We start from the raw sequence: 24,697 nt of genomic DNA, 5'->3' as shown, positions 1-24,697 counted from the left end.
CAAACAGTGTCCTTTAGTGTTCCACATAATAAAGTCAGTGGTTCAGGTCGGAACAATATGAGGATTGGTCATTCAAGACTGATTTGAATTATTTTTTGGTGAGAAGTTATTTTAAGATGACGCAACACCTACAAGATGTTTCCTTCTCCAAAAATGTGTTTCTAAGGGATCTAATACAACTCATAAACATCTGATAATCTACTGTTGTTGTGGGCCATAAAATGCTACATAAAAGGGTTTTGTTCTTGTCGCATTACTATGGACCGGGTGAGAGGGAAAGCATTGCAGTGTTTATAAAATAACCCCTGAGCACTGATCCTTCATCATTTTACAGATGATCTCATGAGGACAAGGACAAGTCTTACCAGAAGCCCAAAAGCCAGAATATTAAGGGGGTTAAAGGGGAATCTGTTATGAGACTGGATGACATTGTTGAACTTTGCAGTTTAATTTAAATGTTGAAATCTGATGGCCAATGGAGTATATGTTAAAAATCTAAAACACAGACACTACTGATTCATCCTCCTAATACTAACGACAAAATACCATTCTGATATTTTATGCTTTAATTAAAGCACTTACATATGTTTGGTTTTACAAACATTATTTTTTAACTTAATTTCCTCACATAAACAATCTCACATTACAATAAAACCAAAGGAAACCCAGAGAAGAGTATTGGCAGAAAATGTTAAATAAAACAAGGTGAGATGTTTACAGAGAATTTGTACTACTGATCTTTGAAATCTCATTTTCTCTGCAGGTTCTCCAAGTAGCTGATGAATCTCTTCAGGTTGATCCTTATGTTATCCAGAACACAAAGCTGATCAGGGCTGTATTTTCCTCTGCCTTCTTTTCGCAGCTGCCAGGGAAGAAAACACCAAACTGTGAAAAGCCTGCCATCTAAAGGCCTACGAACACACTAGAACACAGAGATCTAGCAGTGGCTGCACTGTGAATGGATAAAAGCAATTGAAAAAACACTTTAACATTTTAAAGTGGAACATTTTAGATCAGCAACCAAAGCCCCTTTCTCTGGACAGTCATTATGAGGCTGAGACGGTGCTTATGCAACAGATCTCAGTAGCTGCTTTTCCACTGTCGGGCCAGGGCTTAAAACGGGCCGGGCATGGCTAATGGCCTTGGGCCAGTAGCACCGAGGCCAAAATAGCACTGTGTTTCCACTGTCGAGCCGGAAGCTACGCGGCGCGTCACTAAAACACGCCCTTTACATTCCCCTCAGCAACAACGTCATCCAACCCCTTCATTTCACCAACAAACAGAAGTTTTCAGAAAACTAAGAAATAAGTCACTAGAAATAGCGCGATAACAAAACAAACATGATAAAAGCGGCCGTTTGTTTGTATGCTTTGTGACATATTCAAATTCAAAAGCATCGATGTTTTACTATAGAATAAGTGATACATTGATCATAATTAATTAATTTATCAGGACTCAAAATAAGTCACACAAAAATAAATGTATTTCTATTTTATTTATTTATTTATAATTCTTAAGCAAATTTTTAATTTGAAGCCTGCTTATTCAGTCAAGTCTGTTTCTGTTTATTTGTAGTCACATTTAGAAAGAATGATCATTTCTCTCTTATATAAAAGCTCCAGAACAATAAACATAATATTTTTATGACATATGCTACATGGAGATAAACTATCCAGACGAGGCTTATGACAGATAATATAAGTTACTAAATGAATACACGATTGTGATGGAGATTAAGAAGCTGACGTCTGAATTCTCCAAGTGGTTGCATTTATCATGTTTACTATGGTAACGTTAATGTTTAGCGTCTTTTACATCGCTTATAAATATTTCTGCCTTGTTTAGTGACTATAATCCACATCAGATCAAGTTATTTAAAACACTTGCTGCTGACCAAGAGTGATTTTTTAGCTCAACTTATTTTAGAAAGTCTTTAATGCTGGTGTTATAGCCGTTATCTTTCTGAAATGATCAGCCTTTGTTCATGACCACTCCTCTGGCCGCAGCTGGCCCACTTTGGCCCAAGGTTTTCATTGGGGCAAAAAACCCTGGCCGTTTGCCCTGAGGAAGCCCCGACGGGGAACGATCAAACCCCAGAAGTGACAGTGGAAACGCGACTGGCCCTGGCACACACTAGCACACCCGCTTTTGGCCCGACAGTGGAAACGCGGCTAATGTCAGAGAAGACAAACTTGAGCCTTGAGCTCAAGCCTGAACATGCATTTGGAGGAGTGAGATTTGGCATTTTAGTGTCTGATTTAATATTATTGTTTGGGTGTGTGAATTTGATAAATGAGATTGTTTGTATCTGTGGAGAGTTTTTTTTTTTTAACAAACCTTAGCCCTGAACCCTGGCTGAAAGGCTTTGAGAGAGGAAAGCAGGTTAATGTTTTTTCCAGCTTTCTCTGCTTCATCACCATCCGCAAACACATCAAAGAGGGCATCCAGCGCTTCCCCGCACACAACCAAGTTTGAGTCCTTCATTGCAATATTCAGTAATGCGTTTCCAATCAACTGTAAAAAGAGATTGCATAGCATTGGTCAGTTGTTCAGCTAAACTAATGACAAATATACTGCAAAAACAATGCTCAGTTATTAACATTATAAAAGACAGACAGATTTTACTATACAATTATTTTGTAAATACATAAGTATAATACTACTACAGAAATTTATATAAATGTAGCCACTTGTAATTTCGTAAAAATCTGACTGTCACTGCATTTCAGTGTGTTTGTGTGTGTAGAAGATGGTTTATATATGATATATATCAAGGGGAAGTCATGGCCTAATGGTTAGAGAGTCGGACTGGCTATCGAAAGGTTGTGAGTTCGAGTCCCGGGCTGGCAGGAATTGTGGGTGGGGGGAGTGCATGTACAGTTCTCTCTCCAACTTCAATACCACAACTGAGGTGCCCTTGAGCAAGGCATCGAACCCCCAAACTGCTCCCCGCTCGCTGCAGCATAAATGGCTGCCCACTGCTCTGGGTGTGTGTTCACATTGTGTGTGTGTGTGTTCACTGCTCTGTGTGTGTGCACTTCAGATGGGTTAAATGCAGAGCACAAAATCTGAGTATGGGTCACCATACTTGGCTGAATGTCACGTCACTTTCATATATTTCCATAATCGCGAGCTTCATCTAGTCATCATCTAGCCTAATATATATATATATATATATATATATATATATATATATATATACTTCATCTAGCCTAATATATATATATATGGCCAATCACAATTCACTGGGTCAGTTGGCCAATCAGAGAACAATTCATTTGACCCCTTTAAGACGTGGAGTATTCCGATTGTTGTCACATTCTTAAAGTGCAATACGCACCTTAAACTATTTCCATCGTGTTGGACTTTTCACTGCATTTTGAGACAGGCTACACACCCGGCAGTTGTCAACCATTTGATGGCTGTGTCCCAATTTGCCCACTTATACTATGCCCTAAAAATATATATATATATATATATATATATATATATATATATATATATATATATATATATATATATATAGTGGAAGAACATTGTAACCGGAGCGGTTTATGTCTATGGTGAATCATCAGGTACTGGGCTAGTCCACAGTCTAAATAGTCAGAATATAAATACTTGTTATACGTATACTGCAGTGATTCAGGACAAGCCAAAAACACTTTTTGGAAAATAATTTCATGGTGTACTCTTTTATTACAGAAATTTTTTTACATTTTGAATACAAGAAAAGCTTTAATAAAAATCGAAAAATAATCTAATAATAAATGCAAAAACAAAGAATTACAAATTAATTAAACAATTAAAAGGTTTTATTAGGTCTAACATTATAAAATGATTATATTTTGATTATATGATTATAATTATAAATATATTAATATTTTGTCCATTCTCTATCATGTAAAATAGGGTATCAATTTCTGAATGTTCTCCACCTTATTTTTCCCGTAAGAGTGGCCCATTTGTAAATTTTATGTGCAAGGTTTCCAGTGTCATTCACTTCCTGTTATTATTAGCAGAACAAAACAGCGCATTTTGCTGCTTGATATTGCAAACTGATTTGCCGTGCCTTGTTATTTTCATGTATTCTCTTAATTATGAACACAGTGGTTTGTAGTGTAAACAGTTTTACCATTTACAGTAAATCTTCTTGCTATTTCACTACAGCGGTTAATGAACCGTGAGCATTTTACATTCATAGAAAACATCTAGCTTCCATGTTGAAAAATAAGGTGGATATTTCTTGTAGGCATAATAATGGCACTATAAATATGGCTAATATGATTCTAATATTTCTACCGCAGTCTGTATTACCTGTAGAGTGTCTGCTGTGTTATTCTCTTTGGAAAGAGAGCTTCCTGTGATCCCGAGAATGGCCAGCGCATTAACTCTCACGCTGACCAGCTCACAGCTGGTGGCAGCCTCACAAAAACTCATTAGCTGGTGAGGAGTCATACACTACAGGGTACAACATATAAAACACATACAGTTAAAAATACTGAAAAAAAAATAATTAATCGCTAAAGCATAAAATGATAAAAGAATGTGGTTCTTACCTGAGGGATGTTTTTGGTAGCCATGATCTGTAGTAGAGAGCGAAGAGCACTAGTCACAGCCTCCAGGAACTCCTCATCCTTTAAAGACTCTGGAAATTAATGTACAATCGTAGAAGAGAATATTATAAAAGTGCACCTAAAGTAGAAAAACCACATATCAATAAATACAAGATCTCCTATATGTCCAATCAATAAACAGTGAAAAAGAACAGCAGGAACAAAAAAAAAAAAAACAGAACAATTAAAAGTACTTATACTGAAGCCTGACAGATTCAGTAAAATCTCACAAAGTATGGTTGCTCAATTATGAAAAAAAATTCACCAATAAAAAAATTGGTTTAAATCAGTTATTTCTGTCTTTTGCTGTGGTGTGTCAGTAGGAAATATCAGTTTACATCACCAAACACTCCTTTTGCCATTAATTGTAATAATCCAGTGAGATTTTTGCATGTACAATGAGTCTCTCCACACAAAGATCTGATCTCACCATCATCCAGTCCGTCTGGGATTACATGAAGAAACAGAACAAACTGAGACAGACTAAATCTGTAAGAACTGTGGCAACGACTCCAAGACACTTCAAGAAAACTACAATACTGTGAAAAGTACTTAAGCACAATACTTTAGGCACTTGTGTAAATATCCTGTAAATTGAGGATCATGCTTAAAAAAAAAAAATGATTATAGTTAGCAATTAGCTTATTAACTAATTAAATTTAATATCTGGTCTGACCACCCTTTGCATTTAAAACAGCTTTTGTCCTTGGTACACTTGCGCATAGTTTTTCAGGTAGCATTGCACAAAAGTTTTTAAGTGTCTTGGAGACGTTGCCCCAGTTCTTTAGTCTGTCTCAGTTTGTTCTGTTTCTTCATGTTATCCCAGACGGACTGGATGATTGTGAGATCAGATCTCTGTGTGGAGAGACTCCCTGTGCATACAAAAATCTCACTGGATTATTACAATTAATGGCAAAAGGAGTGTTTGGTAAAGTAAACTGATATTTCCTACCCACTAACTAAAGCAAAATATAGAAATAACTGATTTAAAAGGTTTTAAAAGGTTTTTTTTTTTGGTGAAAATATATATACATATACACACACACACATAAAATAAAAACTATCAATTAAAATTTAAGATAATTTAAGATCAATTATGTTGCATTGTTCTTCCATAGTGCACTACAAAATATATGATTCAGCTTACTTTGGTATAAATTATTTGTATAATTTTTAATTCAATATTTTTTATGTATATTTTTACATACATAAATACAGCCTGCCGATGTAAGTGAAAAAAGTGTGCTGGGTTTATAACACAAGACAAATGGAAGCATCACTGCAAAAAGGAATGAGGCACAGGAAGCATTGTATCTCGATTATCTTGTGTTCACAATTGCTGGAAGCCCAAATTAGGGGGAAAAAAATATATTAAATTGTAATAGTGAGACGTCTACCTGCTGAGCTGAAAACCAAAGAGGAGAGGTGCTGAGCCACAACCTGTAACCCTGAAGCACCTCCAAGAGACTCTGTATCCACAGAAGAAAGGATATTATGGAGACATGTGAGTGCCCGACACTGCACCCGGTGCATCCTAGGAGAAACAGAGAGTATAAGAATTGGGTTTTCACAGACTGGTATGAACACTACAAACCACATGAATATGCTTTTTTACTTTTTCAAGAGGCATTTCCAAGTAGGGTACTTGCTACAGAGCTCAAGGGCAGCAGCACTGGGGAACTCAGCCTTCTTCAGGACCTGAAAGAAATCAATCAGGGAAGTGAAATAGTACACACACTTCACAAAAGGGGCTTTCGCACCTGAGGAACCTTTCATAGTTCCTAGAAGTACTGGTGGAAATACCCACTTTTTGGTGTGTTTGCATCGCAGAAACTAGGAACGGTTTCAGTTCTAGGAACTCTGAGAGAAGCTGGCTCTCTAGGAACCACCCTGCTGGCTAATCCTAGAACTGGCCCCTTATGACACAGGTACAGTATGTTATACGACAGTGGTGGGTGGTATGACCAAAAATTGATATCACAGTATTTTTCAAAATTATACCGTTTCTTTTTTCCACGCGTGATCGGATGTAAGCCAAATTTTCTACTGATTGAGAGAGGAAATAGGCTACTGCTGTACATTTACTTAGAATGTCCTATTTTACTGTCATGAGTGAATTTTGTAGAAAAATTCTACTCTAAATAGTGACGAAACACGACCCATTATATACATGTTAAGCAGGAGTCACTCTCATTTATAATCACGACATCGTCTGATAAAATGAACATGCATGTACAGTAGATGCATCTTGGGCGGCTATGTGGTGGTTTTGGCTATATTACTTTTTGTCTCATGCAACGCACTGCCTCCGTCTGAGTAACAAACAAACAAAAAACAACAAACAAAAAGTGCATAATATTTCTCTGCCGCTCACTGCGCAGAACCGACACAGAGAGCTGGACCTCACGCTCGCGGGGCAGCACTGGCGACATCTAACTGAATCATAGCTAAGGTTTATCTAAAAAAGTTGCTAGGTTTGTCAGTATATATATTCTATAGAAAAAAGCTGCTCAAAGCATCTGAGGGTTGCTAAATCTAGCGCAGAAGTCACACTCGTGTGTGAGAGGTGCGGGAGCTGATGGCAGCAGACGGTGGATGTGTGTGGTGGTCAGGGGATATTGTGGACGAGATCTTCTGTGTCATCACGTTCTACAGCATCAGTGTCTGAACTTTCACACTTAGTGACACATACAGCTGTGTACTCGCCTCAGTGCATCAGTGAAAAGAGACCCCTCTCAAATGCGTTCCAAACATTATTAAAATGACACAGGCATTTCATAAGAAAAATAAACACTGGTATTCAGCATGAACCGGTATACTGCCCAGCATTTTTATACGAACAATATGTGAGTATGTATTGAGTATATTAGGCAAAAAGAATGCCTTTAACACATCTTCTAGAGCGGGATTGTTAGTCACCCCTAAATTTAATCTGGTGTCTGTGGGAGCCAGGTCTTTCAGTTCTATAGGAGCCGCGGTCACACAACACCTTTGTTCCATAGACTTCCAATCATACTCATGCGAATGTGTCAGAGCGGAAATGCACGCCCATGCGAAGATATTCCACATTTCACTTTGTAGCAAAGTTCACGTTTGCCTTTACTCTGACCTGGAAATAATTGAGCCGTTTGTGCCAGGCTGGGGAGAAAGGTATTTTAATCATGTTAATTATGTGAAAAATTATGCATTTTTCAAACCACTAAGCATGAGAGCATGTTCTTGTACACCCCCAAAACAAAATCAAAACTTTGATCCAGATTTCTGAACAATAATCTACAAATTCATGATTATTTTACCAACAAGCACATTTTTATCATGGACTACATTAATTTCCCTTCTCTGTGCCTGCAAACACAAGACAAATCCTTCACAACGCCTAACCAGTGTCCTCATTTAGATGCCAGAATATGCCCATCACACTCCCATTTTAGATGGTTTTACCATTTTAGGAGGTTTTAATATCCCAAAGTGGCCTGGAGTACAGTATGTGAGAGCTGTGATCTCACTGAGCCAGAAGGTTCAGTGACATCCGAATAAAATAAAAACGGTGGCATTGTAAGTATTGCTGACAGTGGAATAATGTGTGTTACCTGTTGAGGTATGCTGTGGTTGAGCAGGATTGTGTGTAGTTCAGCAGACAGACAGAGAGGAGAGAACAAGCTGGAATTAGTGTCTGACATCCCACCAGCACACATCTCGCTCTCATCGCTGCTGGACATCTCCTCCCACTCATCATCTGAGGGCTCTACAGACAAACACACACAAACAGTCAATATCCCATCATATTATCCGTCTCGTCTTCTCTGACACAAACATAGAACTCATTCATCTATTCATACCGCACATTAGCAGAAAAATCCTGAGGATTGCCTATAATAATCTTGTCTTCCCTGCTCTCATATAAACACACACTCACCATCGGAGCAGCACATGTTGCCGATGATTTCCAGCGACGTCTGCTGTGCTGACAGCAGTGCTTTGGCTTCTCGCAACTCCAGTCTGTCTCTCTGAAAAACACACAGACACATACAACAAAACCACACAAGTAATTGTTTGGGTTATTTATACACATACTGTATAGAGATAGCTTGAATGAATACTGATAACCGATTTGATAAAGCTGAAATAGAGAATTAAAACATTAAGAGCATTCACAACATGGAGATTTTAAACATGGTTTGCATTGCTTCATAATGTAAACTGGGCTAGAACTATGAGGCTCAAATCTCTCTCTGAACTTTTAAAGAGGAAGACATTCAGGACACCCTATGGGTAGGTTAGACAGGAGCTGGAGTGGTAACAGCAGCCCTGCACACTCAAGTGTAAGTGGGGAAAGTCACTCTGTTTAGAGAGAGTCAGAACCATCTGGCTCTGAGGGACAGATGTGCCATCATTTGGGTTCACATGGTGTGAAGGGGAAAGAGAGAGTGCAAGAGGTATGCTATAGCCTTCATGTCAAGGAACATAGAGGAGATCCATAGGCACACTAACCTATCATAATAATATAAGTGGTTCATATTTTGTAGTTAATGTTTATAGATAATTCACTCCAAAATAAACTGTTATCATTCAATCACCCTCATGTTGCTCCAAACCAGACTTTCTTCTGGAAGGACATAAGAGTGAGTAAGTCACACATTTTCATTTTTTGATGAACTATGCTTTTAACATAAACATTGACAAATCTGAAATGTTCCAAAATGTGCAAACATACTGGCAACAGATCTGAGACGTCATCGTTTGTTTTTGACATTCGATCATTAGGCTTTCTTCCATTCATCTTCTCATCTTTCATGTCCTCCTCCATCTCTTCGGCCTCGTGACCTGCGGGCCGTGCATCTGAATGATCTGACTCTGTGGCCAGACGGACAGCTTCAGCCCGCCACAGCTCTGGGATGAGTTCTCCTGCGTCCAGACTGAGGCTGTGTGAGAGAGTGGTGGCCAGCGCAGTCAGAGTCTGAGACTGCTGTGCTGAAGACAAACCGCTCTTCAGATTCAGTAAGGAGCCTGAAAAAGATGAACAACTATTAACCACGCGAAACAGTCTTCAGCTTTACTTCAACTATTCATTCAACCACTTCCACACATTCACAAAGCAACATCACTGTAATAATTATAAATTAACTCACTGGTTATTAGCACTATATCAACTCTGTCGAAATTACAACAGGGTTCAATTAGATATATATATAGTGTCACGGGAGGGGCACAAGACAGACACAGTGGGCGTGGCGTCAGGCCTCGGAGAGGCTTTTATTAACAGAAATCATAAAACACAGGGAATAAAAGTGGCCAAAGGGGGCAAGTGTCCAAAATAACAGGGGATCTGGTGTCCTCGTTGTGCTGCAGGGTTCGTGTGGGTCGGGCAGTGTTCATGGAGGAAGGGTCCAGGTAAGGGGCGGAGTCCGGCGGCCGCACGCGCTCCCCTCCTTGGTCCGGGGCGCGAGGGGCGGCGGCTTCCTCTAGCGGCCGCATCTCTCTCGTCGGCCGCGGCGCTGGTAGGGGATGGACGGCCCGGCATCCTGGCCCGTCGGCCGTGTAAACGGGTGCGGTTCTCCTCCGGATCGCGGGTCCGGCTGCTCACGTCTCTTGTGGCGCGGGAGTCCCTCAACGCACCCTTCCTGGACCCACGAGGACACCAGCGTGCATGCACGGGGAAGAGACCGGTCTCCCGAGGAGAGGCGCGTTGGGCTTTTAAACAGCGGCGGGGATGAGGCTCCATTCACATCAGGTGTGCCCCATCACACGCCGCCAGCCCTGACTCGTCCAGCGCCCCTCCTCTCACACACCCACTCCAGTCGGGAGCCTGGTGAAGGGCGGCGATTTAGGACGGGGTGCCGGTGACAATCAGGGAGGAGGCAGCTGACTCGTCACATTCCCCCTCCCAAGCGACATCCCCGTCCCCAGGGCGCCACCCACACGGGAGTGCTACCATCCTCAACCAGGCTCCAAACGGTCGGAGTGGGCGGGGCTTCCTCTCCGGGCGGTCCTCCCTCTCGCAGCGCACCAGAACAGGGACAGAGAAACCGGGTTTTAGTGACAGCCTCAACCAACCACAGGGTAAAATGACAATGGAAAAGTCACTTACCCCTTGTGTGGCTGGGAGGCTGTCCCCAGTTTTCCTCCGTCCCAGTCTGGGTTCTCACGAACGTTTGCAAGCGAGAGGGAGTGACGTCACCAGACGTTTCCCAACTGCGCTGTCTAGGCTCCGCCTTGCCCGCATTCTCCACCAGTGTCACAGGAGGAGCACAAGACAGACACAGTGGGCGTGGCGTCAGGCCTCGGAGAGGCTTTTATTAACATAAATCATAAAATAACACAGGGAATAAAAGTGGCCAAAAGGGGGAAAGTGTCCAAAATAACAGGGGATCTGGTGTCCTCGTTGTGCTGCGGGGTTCGTGTGGGTCGGGCAGTGTTCATGGAGGAAGGGTCCAGGTAAGGGGCGGAGTCCGGCGGCCGCACGCGCTCCCCTCCTTGGTCCGGGGCGCGAGGGGCGGCGGCTTCCTCTAGCGGCCGCATCTCTCTCGTCGGCCGCGGCGCTGGTAGGGGATGGACGGCCCGGCATCCTGGCCCGTCGGCCGTGTAAACGGGTGCGGTTCTCCTCCGGATCGCGGGTCCGGCTGCTCACGTCTCTTGTGGCGCGGGAGTCCCTCAACGCACCCTTCCTGGACCCACGAGGACACCAGCGTGCTTGCACGGGGAAGAGACCGGTCTCCCGAGGAGAGGCGCGTTGGGCTTTTAAACAGCGGCGGGGATGAGGCTCCATTCACATCAGGTGTGCCCCATCACACGCCGCCAGCCCTGACTCGTCCAGCGCCCCTCCTCTCACACACCCACTCCAGTCGGGAGCCTGGTGAAGGGCGGCGATTTAGGACGGGGTGCCGGTGACAATCAGGGAGGAGGCAGCTGACTCGTCACAATAGCTAGTAGCATGTTGCATATTGTTGATGTAGTAAATAAATTTCACATCCAGTGTCATGTGTACTTTTACCTGCAGCCAGCGTTCGCAGGAGAGTGTATTCCATACTCGTGTGTGCGGAGGACAGAATGTTTTCCAACACTCCAAACATCGCTGCATTCACACTGCGCACCAGCTCTTCGTTCTCTTCTGTTACTGTGTGCAAGCAGTAGGCTACAAAAAACACACACACACAACAACTATTTGAGTTTGGGGTATATACAATACTGTTTAAAAGCATGGGGATAGTAAGAATGTATTTGAAAGAAGTCTCTTTTACTCACCAAGGCTGCATTCATTGGATTAAAAATACAAAATACAAAAAATGTCATGCCGCAAAATATCATACAAAATCGAAAAGAACTGTTTTCTATTTGAAAGCCTGTAAAATGAAGTAGTTTGCTCCAGTGAGGGTAAAGCTGAATTTTCAGCATCATTACTCCAGTCTTCAGTGTCACATGATCCTTCAGAAATCATTCTAGTATGATTTTTGTGGAAACCATGACATAATTTAAGGAACCTTTGATTCATAGAAAGTTCAAAAGAACAATATTTACTTGAAACTGAAATCCTTTGCAACATTACAAATGTCTTTAACACTTACTGATCCCTAACTTTTGCTTGGTAGTGTATATATGTGTTGTTTGTCTATAACTGTAGTCACCTGCTGATACTGCCAGCTCCATATTCTGAGGGTGTCTCTGTAGACAATGTAGAAGAACATCCAGAAGTCCAGCCTTGTTAAACACTGAAACAGCTGTGCTACTGCTCTCACTACACGTCCACAAAAGAAGAAACACACAGATTATACAAGACTCCAACCATGTCATCTTATTGAATATTATTGGCATTATGATGTTATTTTGACTGTTTTGACCGTCATTACGTAAACCATTTAGTGATGGCATTTTAAAAACCACCAGGCATATACATGTATTTATTGTATGTATATGCCAGGTTGTTTTTAAAAATACCATCACTAAATGGTTTAACTAAATGGTGCTGTCAAGTGGGCATTTGTAACATTTGTTAATACACTTGTTAAATGTAAATGTCAATCTGTCTTGACTGCTCACTGGTGATTGGGTCTCTCTTACCAGAGGTTCCAAAGTAAATTTACAGCCTCATTGGCGATGTCTTCCGCCGTGTGTTTCTGTCCTTTCATAGTAGGAGACGAGCTCATGTCAAAGCCAGTACAGCACTGATCAACAAACACACACAAGAGAGACTGTCAAAAAGAGCTTTTTCTCTCTTCTCTCTAGGAGTGGGCCATATGGCAAAATTATCATATCATATAATTTATTCATTTTATTTAGCCAGGATCAACATCCAAAATCTTTTTCATGTTCATTTTTAAGACTATTGTGCAAGTGAATAAGAAGTACGGCCATGCTAATTTCATTATCGAAAAAAATATAGCCTTGCAAAGTAACAAATAAAATAAAAAAATAAATAACAAAATATCTCTACATGGTTAATGAATTAAGGGGACTGACGAAAATATCCTTCATAATAGAATAATAGTAGTAATAAAAGAATAATAATGTTTTAAGGGACGGTCACACTTTTGACTTCCATGCATATACATATAAATGCTGGAGTCAGGAAACGCAAGCTCGCACGAAAAAGTTTCACATTTCACATTTCTATCAATTTAGCTCTCAGCTGAGATAAAAAACACAAACTTTAAAGCTACAGGGTGGCTGCATTACAGGAAAGTGGATTATATATTTGTACGTTCTGAATTTAATTATCAATTAATTATTACGTGTTGAACTTATGTTTTTCTGTTTTAAGTTAAAGACTGTCATGCCAAAAAGCTCTTTAAATTGAACTGATCCAGCATTCGTACCTCCCTCAGGAGAGCAGACAGAGGGGTCAGCACATCCTGTCTCACCATGTCCTCACACACTTCAGGGCCTCCGCAGGCACTAAGATTCCTGTAGCACAGACACAGAGGAAAATAAACCCCCGAAGCTGAGCAGTCTTGTAGCAGGTGTAATAATGAGAGCAAGCATGTAATACACCAAGCTGTTCATTAGACAAACTACAGTGGAGGGAAATAATAATTCACATTTTATAACTGCCGCTTAGCATTTCTATGCAATAAATGCACAGTCTGCATTGGTGGCTGGATGTGTACTACAGTCCACAGTTTAAGTTAAGTATGTCAGTGTCACCTAAAGTGAGTGAGTAAGTGTGTGTGTGTGTACCTGAGCGCTCCAGCAGCAGTCTCTCTGACCGCCAGGCTGCGATCCAGCAGTAAAGGTCCGATTTTCCTGACTGCATCTCTCTGCAGGAATCCTGGGATCATCTGACTCTGCTGTACAACACGAGAGATACTGGCACACGCATAGTCGCGCACATCAGCTGATGGACTCTGCAGCTAAACACACACATAGACAAGGAGAGTCACCTGCAAATAGACATATAGGTGGGAGAGCAGGGTGATTTGACCCCGTGGGGAAGTTGAGCCACCACTTAGATCTACACAACCTTAAACAAAATTGGTGATATGACCACACATATTTGAAGAGTTAACCATTTTACTCCAAAAACTTTTTTTTTTTTTACTGTTCAAAGTGATTTTTGGGTAACACTTTAGAATAAGGTTCCATTAGTTAATGTTAGTTAATGTATTAATTAACATGAACAAACAATGAATAATACATTTATTACTGTATTTATTCATCTTCGTTAATGTTAGTTAATGAAAATACAGTTATTCATTGTTAGTTCATGGTAATTCACAGTGCATTAACTAATGTTAACAAGCACAACTTTTGATTTAAATAATGCATTAGTAAATGTTGAAATTAACATGAACTAAGAATTATAAATGCTGTAGAAGGATTGTTCTTGCTTAGTTCATGTTAACGAAAGTAGTTAACTAACATTAACTAATGGACCCTTATTCTAAAGTGTTACCGATGTTCAAGGACTCATGCTTCTTGTGTCTGAACAATTACAAACAAATCTGAAAACACACCGCAAATGTGTTTGGGCTATAAGACGTTATAATATGAGTCTATAAGGTTAGCTCTAAACTGCTGGATGACAGAAGTTTGTTAAAATGGGCCAAGGGGTGTAATTTGAATCAACAGCCCTGGGTTAAGTTGAGCCAGTGGCTCACCCCTTCCTATGATTATTAAGTATGATTTTACTGTAATTCTACATGATAGCGGACTCATTTTAGACCAAACATTTTTGGTTATGTTCTTTGTTTTCAACTTGATTTTGATATATATAGGCCTTGTTTATGAAAATTGGCCATTGAACGTTTATGAAATTTTATTTCCCTGCAACATTTATAAGTGGGATATAGAGTACTATTCGCCCAGTTCTGTAAGGTCCACTTAAGTCATTTTTTTTCTTCCTTTCTTCAATTTGAACTTTATTTCGTCCGGAAATTTGTAAATAATAATCTTTATTATGTTTAATTACAAATTTTCAGGAGTCATCCTTCCATCCATTCTATTATCCAAACCTTTTTGTCCTCATGAGGGTTGTGGGGAGCTGGAATCTAACCCAGCGTCTTAAACCACAGGTAGAGAAAAACCATGGATGGATGGCCAGTCCATCACAAGGCTCACACATAGATATCATGAAGTCTTTTTTATTGAATTTCTCTACTTTTAAAGAGAAGGTTTACTTCAGCGTACGTAGTAAATGACCTCCATATATATCCACTTTTTTTTTTTTTTTTTGGAAAGCAGTTTATTTTAGATTCAATGTGATTATTTCCAATGATGCACCAATGAAATGCATGTACATATTTATGTTGGACCCATTACTGTCATGTGCTCCCTTTAAACACACTGAACGAAAAACAAAAAGGCTCAGCTCAACACACACTGACACTGCCCTATTTGAACCTCCCTTAGGAATTTAAGAAAGACTGGATGTTAAGGTTGAAGATATCGCTTTGCTTGACAGCTGCATCAGTCCGTTCAGCCGTCAAGGTTTGCTGACTCGCTTCATTTCTTCATCATGCCAACATCCCATCAGTCAAAGACCTCACACAGCCAGTCAGTACACACTGCATATTTAGCTGCTACGCTAATATTGATTTTTTTTTTTTTTTATCTCAGCAAGTACAATATTCAGATTAATAAAACATAGTATCGGAGCAAGTCTGACGAGTTGTCACAGCAGTGTAAGCCTACTTTCTGGAGCAGCTCCGCCGCCGGAGAGTCTTCGTCTTCTGATTCTTCAACAGTCTGTTTAACAGCAGCTGCTGGAAGACCATCGGGAGAAAACGACGGCCGTTTGAATTTGTTGTTTTTAGTCTTTCCCATGGTGTTAATGTGTTTGGACTAAAATTGAAGTTAAATATCGATTTCAATCTGTTTTACGACTCCGGCAAGCTCACAACACGAGCGACCATGTGGACATTAGCCGCTGCCGTAAATCGTTAGAGACAGTCGTAAGAAAAGTGTTGTCGAAAAAATGGGAGCGCCACACTGTGGGCCCAACAAGGCACTGCACATTTGGACACGGGTGTAATAGAAATCGTATTAATCCGCGTGAGATATATTGGATGAAAACCTGAAAACCAGAATGAAGAGTTTAAGGAGTTTTTATTTATTTATTTATTTATTTAATTTTTTATGTGGTACCCAGGGGCGTTGGACTTGGGATAAAACCAGTATGGATTACCAGGGCCCCAAAGGAAGAGAGGGCCCTTAAGTCTGGAATATATATTTTCAAGGGGAGGGGGACCCATTAAGACTGCCTATGCATAGGGCCCGGAACTTGTGCAGCGCCCCTGGTTACAGCATAAGTAACAAGTGAAGAAATTTATAATTTTTTTTTTTTTAAAAATATATATATATATTATATTAATATTTTATTGTATGTTGTTTGAGGATACCAGGACTAAGTTATTACTATCTATACATTGCAACTAATTTGCATATTAATGTGTTCTTGGGGCAAACCATAATATAAAAAGAAGAGTAATAATGGGAATAATAACTTGGCAAGATTTTGAAGAGAATATATCATATTTCATAGGAATATTGCTCTATAATCCTTTTGACTTTTTGTCTCCCCCCAAAGTTCCTGATTAACACGATGTTTGTCCTTGTGTCCTCTACAGAAGACATGTATAAAAATTATGCCATTTTGTAACTAAAAGTCATATTCCTGACATTTTTCTGAGATTGTTATGTACGACAGACAATATGAAAATGAGTCAGATTTAAATGATAATTGCAAAACATTATCACATTTCCCTAAGATTGCTAAATTGGATCATTCAGTCAATTTCAGTCATATTTAAAGAGAAAGGAGAGGGAGTGTTTATGATCAAACTTCCAAGCATTTGATATCTCTAAAAAGGCCCTATGTGCTCTGTACAGGACATCCATCCAGACTTAAGAAAGAAACATTTCGTACTATTATTCATTTTCATGGAAATCGTGATTCTCTCTCAGGATTCTTTAATGAATAGAAAGTTCAAAAGAATGGCATTTATTTGAAATGTATTTACTGTCTTTAATGCATCCCTGCTAAATAAAAGAATTAAGTCCTTAGAAAGAAATAGACATCCAATGACCCAATACTTTTCAACGGTCGGCTACTGTAAGCAATCAAGTAGTTTAGCTTAGATAAAGAAAAATATCATCTAAATCTCCCACAGACATTTTAAAAGCCTTCCGACGGTCTCAGTTTTAACAGTTTTATTTTAATTTCAGTTTCTTCCTTTCTTTCTTTCATTCTTTCTTTCTCAATAGAGTACGTTTTGGCTGTAGAGCTTGTTTGACCTGTCCTAACCCTGTGCAGTGTGTTGAATGAGGGCTAGAGACCCTGGGTCTTCCTTTCCAAATCCCCTACTGCATGTCAGCGCGTGGCAACCCTCCCCAGCAACTGTCCTGAGAGGACCCATGATTAATCCCAATTCAGCATGTTTCAAAATCACATATACAGCCAGCAGATCAGAGAGGATTTCAACATTATGTGTCTGAAACAATTTGAGTAAAAAAAAAAAAAAAAAGTGCACACATTTATCTCTGTCTTTCTGTCTACATCGAATAAACTGAAAAAGAAAAGAAAAATTGAGTGTGTAAAGGTTAGTTCCTGTTCCAACAGGTTTCCTCTAGGCACAGCGTCTGCTGTCCTTGCATTATTTCACTGATAATGGCTCTCTATCTACAAAGGACAGAGGAACCCATAAACACATAAACTCTTTATCTAACATACACACCTACACATCCTAAAGCAGGGGAGTCAAACTCAATTCCTGGAGGGCCAGAGCCCTGCAGAGTTTGGATGTAACACCTGGTCCAGCTAATCAAGTCCTTCAGGCTTATTTGAAAACTGGTTTGTGTGTTGGTGTTGGAGCAGGGTTGGAACAAAACTCTGCAGGGCTCCGACCCTCCAGGAACTGAGTTTGACACCTCTGTCTTAAAGTTTATATGTTCTTAAATATGTTTATTTTATTCACCCAAGTCAAAGATTACGTAAACACCATACATACTGAAGAACCTCAAGAGCCCCTCAAAGAACATGAAGATGAAAGCAAACTCGTCCATCTCGCCACTAGATGGCAGTGTTGGTCTATGTTTCTCAAACAGCCTCGTCAAAAATCTCTCTCTTTTTTTTGCCAGATCGAGTTTGTGTGGATAAACAGTGCAGCATAATGACGAAACACATCTGCTGGGTGAAATATCCTTCAGCGCCTGAGCCAAATGAAAGCTGGACCGTTGTGAGAGGCTGTTCTGTCGGATAGGCATTGGCCATTTGGCCATTTTGAGGGGAATGATCTATGTGCATAGTTTTTCTTTAGAGAAAAAAACTAAAATAACACACATTCCTCCAGCAAGCACATTTAGTTATATGGCTTACCATTGTTCACCCAACATTAAAACACAAGCCATTTCAACACAAAGTTAATGTAGATTTACAAGTTACTGAAGATTCTTGGACTTTTTTATATTTATTTGAATGTTAGAATCTAAATTCCAGAAGACATTTGGATCTCTTGCAGAGATTTGTTTGTTGTGTGTTAGATGGTATCTCCAAATCCTCCCCATGTGAGAACAGTAAGCACAAGACAGCAGAAGATTATTTCTGCTTTTTCTAACACGTTCACTATCTCTCCGAGCAAAATGAAGAGAGGAACCCTACAAAAAACTATTGACTACGTGTGAGTTCTTGTTTACCCGTCTGCTCAAGGAGTCCATTTCAACTGATTTCACTACTATATGGTTAAAAGTTCAGTTCCGTATATAGTAGTTCAGTTCAATATATAATCATTCTTTTCTGTATACATCTAATGCAAAACAACAACAACATATTTTATGCCCAAGTTTCACTTTTTATTATTATTTATTAATATTTCATTTAAATATTTATCTATCTTCAATGCTCCTGTTCTGAGTTTTGAATTGAGAGAAAAATTTCGGTGAATTCTCATAGAGGACATGGCTGTGTGTTTATACCTCATGACAAGCTCATCAGTTCACTGCCTTACGAGACAGTAACCTCTTATACTAAAACATCATCTTCACCCACCTAAGCACTATAACAGAGTCAGAACACAGACTTAGTCCCATGCTGCCGTAAAATGCTACAATAGAGCATTTCCATCCAAGATAGAGAATGAGAAAGGCAGAAGAAGGAATAAAACGACTGATGCTATAAAAAAGGGAGAAGGGAAGCTCTTTAGGTCAAAATAAGTGGGTGATGTTTATCTCTGATGTCAGAGAAACCACATAATGAAATGTTAATTACAGTATATGGACATAACCCCCCCCCCCCCACCACCACCACCACCCCAAGACTGAGAAACAACAAGAACAATGACAATTTTCTTACTACAGACAAATTAAAAGTATAAAAGAGAATCATTGTATTTATTTTCCAAGAGAGGGAGAAAGAGCGGCCAAATGAGCAGATGAGGTAGAATTGTTCTTATGTTTCGTGTGATCTTTATCCATCAGCTGTTGGCCTGCAGGCTTCAGTCTGACCTCTTGAGCAAAGCAAAAAACACACACACTCCAGCTGCAGAAACAATGAGGGAAGAATAAATACAGCGCAAATCTGGACAGAGCGAGCGGGTCCAAATGCTTTTCTTCACCTCGCTTCTCTCTGAATCCGGCCTGATCATGGCCCTCAGTGTAGGAGGGAACTGTGACGTCATGCTAAAAATGTGGATCACTCATGCAAGAACAGCCTGATCAGACAGGTTAACTCGTGGTTTATGGAAAAAAAAACTGCCTTGATTCATAAGAGTGGCTTTCCAGAGAAAAATAATACCTAAAATGATGAATTGATTAATTGTAGAGTAGAGTATTGCTAGAAGGAAACAATATTTCCTTGATAGTGTAATAACAACATTTCTCAATTGTAAGGTACTTTGCTCTGACATAAACACTCAGTTCTCAGTTAAACACACACATTTAAGTGCTTTAGGGTAAACGCATTGTTATTCAACTGGACTCCAGCCATCAGCGAAACACATACAGCATTGTGATTTATCTACACATCAGTGAAAAGGATCCTTAAGAAGTGTCTTTGCTTGCAGAGGCTGCACCATGACCCTTAACATGACCATTACATTTAAAGTACATTTCTAATTTTCACTTTTATGAGTAAAAAGTTCAGATGTCAGGTTTTTTTTAAGTGCCTTGTAGCAGTAAGTAAATACCACTATTTATGAAAATACCATGGTAGCATTAATGTGGTTCCACCGAAACACTTGAAAGGGATGGCATTGTCTCTCTGTGTCTCTGTCAGAAGACAGTAGTGAACCCTTCAGTGCACAATTGAGGGGATTTCTGACTCTGGCCATATGATAGCAACACTTTCAACCAGATTAGCATGCATTAGCATGTGTTTTTCATTGTAAGGTGATTAAAAAAAAATCTACAAATTACACCTACAACTACAACTTACACATTACCTATGACTACTTACAACTAAAGTCTTAAATGTGCCGAAGGTGTTAGCATGTGGAGAGCATGATAAGCCCCAAACCATGGCATTATGCAAATTCACAGTGAATTTGTGTTTGTATGTGTGGTATGCCTTAACCTCCGGAAATCTGTTACATTTTTGACCCACACTCAGAAGTCATTTAGTGGGTGAATAAACAATAGTTTACAAAGATATACAAGAGCATGCAATGCAGTGTGTGTCTGAGAAAAGGAAGTTTGGTGACAGTAATTTTACATTTGTATGTGTCAATGAAAAAATTGTAAGTCATTGAATCAAGTGAACATTGAACTCCCATTCTTGTTAGCTAATCCTGACGTCTATTCTGAGTCCAGTTTACAAATTTCAGCCGGCTAGAACTAGTTCAGCGGATTTTATGCAACGATATTTCTCTATACCTGAACATCCAAAACTTTGAACTGTTTTTGGGTCTGAGCAACATCTACACCATCGTGCCCACACAAGCACTGTAACAGATTAAAAGCACATCTCATTATGTATTCAAATATGCAGTATATATTTTCTAATATTATTGGCAGCTGAAACTTACAACATGGACCTGACAGCATCTAAAATGTATTTGCATTCTTGCAGCTTTAGAAACAAAGCAAATCTTTAATATAACTAGCAGTTAGAGGTGTCATGAGTCACGGTCTGAGAGTATGATGCTTCAGTGAGCATGAGATATGAAACACTTGCATACTCTTCCAACAGTAACACTGTGATGACAGACACATAATGTTGGCTTTGTACCATATCTTTGGATCAGTCAGTGGAATAAGAATCTCTAGGAAGTGCTAATACCTCTATAGTGACAGTTGTGCTGCTGGGCTTTTCATTGCTTATGCTTAATATTATGTCAAGCACTACATAACAATATGCAATTCCGTTATGCATATTGCATATGTATGAAAAAAAAGGCAAAAAAAAAAAAAATGTTCTTGTACCACGTGATGAACCTGTTGAACCTACACCTGAGAAAGTCTTGTTCGTATTGTTCTCGTGTTCTGGTAGCTTGAACTACGACAACAAATGCTTCCCCTCCAATCACTTCACACGGAAACCGGCATGTTGCTTACGGATTATGTGTTTTTGTATTGACCACCCATTACTTTGCCCTGAAGATGGTCATAAATATAAAGGACAAGCGGAAAAGTCACATGGCTGAAACATGAATAACTGGATCAAATCAATGTATCGAATTTCAGACAGTGGTACCCTGTGGTGAATATTCATACACCATAAGTCACCCACACTGTGCCTTTGATGTCACATCCAAGATACTGCATTTGCACAAGTCTGTGAAAAACTGCATCTTGGTCTCTGTACGTTTTGGGTTTAGGAGTATAGGCCTAAATGAAAGCATACTATTCAAACATTTAACTGATTGGACTCAGATGTCACACGCATTTAATTTATTGTGCATAAAGAGCATACGTTGAAATTGCTTGGGTGAAAGGCTGTAATATAATGGAAAAATCTCACCGGGGCGAAAAGTTTTGTTTTAATTTTTAACTCCCAAATGATGGATCTTTGACTTGCATACTATATTAATTACTTTCTCTGATGCAGAACCATGCATAGGGGTGTACATGATGTGTCAGAGTGAGTGTCAATGCCACAGCAAAAGACTATGTTAGACCCTGCTACCCAGAGACCTCCTGATCTCTCCCCAGGTGCCCAGTGAGTTGAGGGTTAAGAGAGGGAGGGGTGTCAGCTTCACAAGCGTAATCATTGGCTGGAAGGGCCACAGTCAGCGAGCCTATCGTGTGATCTCTCCAGGCGGTTATCCAGTGTTTGGCCTGGAGGGCGTGAGCTCGACATTCTCTGGCAGAAGCTCAGCTGGACTTTATACACTCAGAGTTGGTGCACAAGACTTCTTTAGACCTGGACACAATGTTATAGCTGTTTGTCCTTGTAATGTAAATCTTTGGTTGGATATGAATAAATGTACTGTAAATGAAACCCTAAGACGCTATGTCTACCTGATGTAACCTTTAAATGTACTTTTGTTTGGGAACAGTGTACTTAGGTTGATTCAGTGATGCTAATACAATATTTTGGATTAGATTAAAATCAATTGATTTAAATGTTACCACATGAAGCACATTTTTCCTCAGCTGTGCCTCCACAGTACAGTACTTCGGACCATATGTATCTGAGCTGTGAGCCAGATCTGATCTGAATTACATTCTGTCATATATTCATTAAAGCTCTCTCTGACCCGGTCCAGCTTCTTACAGTTTAAGCTGTTGGCAGTATTCAAAGCATCATTCTAAATATTATCACTTATAAAAGTCCGCATCTATATGCATTATGGTCCTAATGATTTTTATTAGGATGCCTAAACCCTCAATGCTTCATTCTCTAAAACATGCAGTAATTCAGAGAGAGACATTTTTACAGTCCCTTTGTTTTCTGAGAGCTTTGGGTTGTTAGAGGAATATTCCAAACACTGCTTTCCAAAATCACTCTGCAGATGACACTGATTTATTTCATCTCACTGCAGCAAAAAAAAAAAAAAAAAACATCAGAGTTCACTGACCTCTGCTGAATTAAGGCAAAAATCCTCACATCTTCTAAAGGGCAAAATCAGGTGACTGGCATTGGCGCTAACATTAAATGGAAAAGTCTTGTGTGCACACATTGTTATCGTACATTGATTGGTCTTCATTTAATATTTTGAAGAATGAATTCAAAAACTTGTATCGAATACAGACTGTTTCCATTTGTCTTTTTATTAATCAAAGTTGGGATGTGGGGAATCCATCTCAATAATTACTAATGTTCTTTGGACTGATCCTTCATTGAACTTCAAAGGATAAATATTGACATGAGCAAAGCCAGATGACCCGTACTGGCCCCAATGGCTATTTTGGACATGTGTTTAGGAGATAAAACCAACATCATGATCAGAGACGTTTGAAGAACTTTCCTCAAATAATTATTTTCTCCTCTTTTTTTTTTATTGAGAAAAACACTGAACATATACAAAACAGTTCAGGCTCTGTTTTTGGTATTCTGAGGGGATAAACAAACCAAGTACATCGCCATTCCAAAGCTGAAATCATAAAAAAGTACACAGGTCAAGTGTTTTTTTGTTTTGTTTTGTTTTTTCTAACATAGCTGACCATTGAACATACTCAATTGCTTTAAATCAAGTAGAACGGAAATTCCTATAGATCAGTAAAGATCCAGTCCAGAATGTGCTTATTATCAATGAATGAGTGCAGATATGTGTAATGAGCTTGAGTGTATGGCATGTTTGCTGAATCAGCGCTCTGTGTTAACGTCCCCTGCCAAAAACAGAGCCTGGTTCTCACATGCTCTGGTTCATAAGGCCATACTGCACGTCCCACACAGAGTTTGCTGTTTTAGGAGGATCCCATCATAAGTCCCTAATGGATCTTATCACTTCTCCGATGTAGGACGGTGAGGGGTGTTAGGGATACAGTATCCTCCCTTCACTGCTGTCGTAGTAACAGCGGATACAACTGCATGTTAGGGAATGGGATGAATTTGTAATCAAAGTTGTAATTTTATATGAACATAAACAATTCATTTAAATACATTTTTATAATAGTAATTATTTTTGTATTTTTTTAAATGGTGTCTTATTCCTGTAATTACATGTAGTTTATATTTACATTAATTTAAGTTTATATAATCAAATAATTAAATAAGTTATATTTCCCGCCTTATTTTTTAACATAGTAAAGTTTTGTTATATGTGCATTTTAGAAATTTGATTTGCACATTGGTGTTTCCATTAAGAATTTATAATGTAAAATTGATATTTCAATAAATCTTAATGGAAACAGGCCTATGAATATCTGAGCACTTCCATGTATTAACTGTAAAGTGTTTTAATTATCTTGAACCAGCTGTAAAATGCAGTAAGGATAACTTTCTCTCAGAGAACTGAAAGCCATTCAAATCTATTTCGAATCAGGTCTACGATCATAAATATGAGTAAGCTAACTTTTGCACAGCATTCTCAATGTTTCTCATGTCACCTTTCACCCTGACGAGCAGCTGCCCCATGCACTTCAGACAGAATCAGCAGAAATGCCACACTGAGACTGAAGAAGTGATTATATGGAGCTGTTCTCTTCTTTGAGGGTTTATAGAACTGTGACTGAAATAAGATCAGCATCAAATGTTGCACACAACGAAGTGATGATGC

The 24,697-nt window shown here is 39.5% G+C and overlaps 1 protein-coding gene across 1 annotated transcript; it reads right to left on the bottom strand.

Annotated features, from left to right (window-relative positions):
- Positions 1-548: 548 nt before the first annotated feature.
- On the bottom strand, positions 549-15,993 carry LOC128016843 (HEAT repeat-containing protein 3). Its single transcript, XM_052601675.1, has 15 exons — positions 15,738-15,993; positions 13,785-13,957; positions 13,424-13,511; positions 12,669-12,772; positions 12,236-12,345; positions 11,605-11,745; positions 9,328-9,620; positions 8,530-8,620; positions 8,204-8,358; positions 6,229-6,311; positions 6,011-6,147; positions 4,557-4,645; positions 4,315-4,458; positions 2,338-2,514; positions 549-862 (listed from the first exon to the last, which is right to left on the bottom strand). The coding sequence occupies exons 1-15, from the start codon at positions 15,867-15,869 to the stop codon at positions 749-751; spliced, it is 2,031 nt and encodes a 676-aa protein (XP_052457635.1). The 5' UTR covers positions 15,870-15,993; the 3' UTR covers positions 549-748.
- Between the last annotated feature and the right edge of the window lie 8,704 nt (positions 15,994-24,697).

The sequence above is a fragment of the Carassius gibelio genome, chromosome A7 (genome assembly GCF_023724105.1).
Source record: "Carassius gibelio isolate Cgi1373 ecotype wild population from Czech Republic chromosome A7, carGib1.2-hapl.c, whole genome shotgun sequence".
Lineage (NCBI taxonomy): Eukaryota > Metazoa > Chordata > Actinopteri > Cypriniformes > Cyprinidae > Carassius > Carassius gibelio.
Note: the sequence above shows the minus strand (reverse complement) of the source record. Positions and strands in the feature narration are given on the sequence as shown.

What these genes read in the sequence shown, in the direction of transcription:
- LOC128016843 (XM_052601675.1), bottom strand. Translation starts at nt 15,869, where the DNA reads ATGGGAAAGACTAAAAACAACAAATTCAAACGGCCGTCGTTTTCTCCC. An exon ending in ACGTCTCAGATCTGTTGCCA is followed by an intron (nt 8,621 to 9,327) that starts GTATGTTTGCAC and finishes TGTGTTTTTCAG; the next exon opens with AGAGACAGACTGGAGTTGCG. An exon ending in ACCACAGCATACCTCAACAG is followed by an intron (nt 6,312 to 8,203) that starts GTAACACACATT and finishes GATTTCTTTCAG; the next exon opens with GTCCTGAAGAAGGCTGAGTT.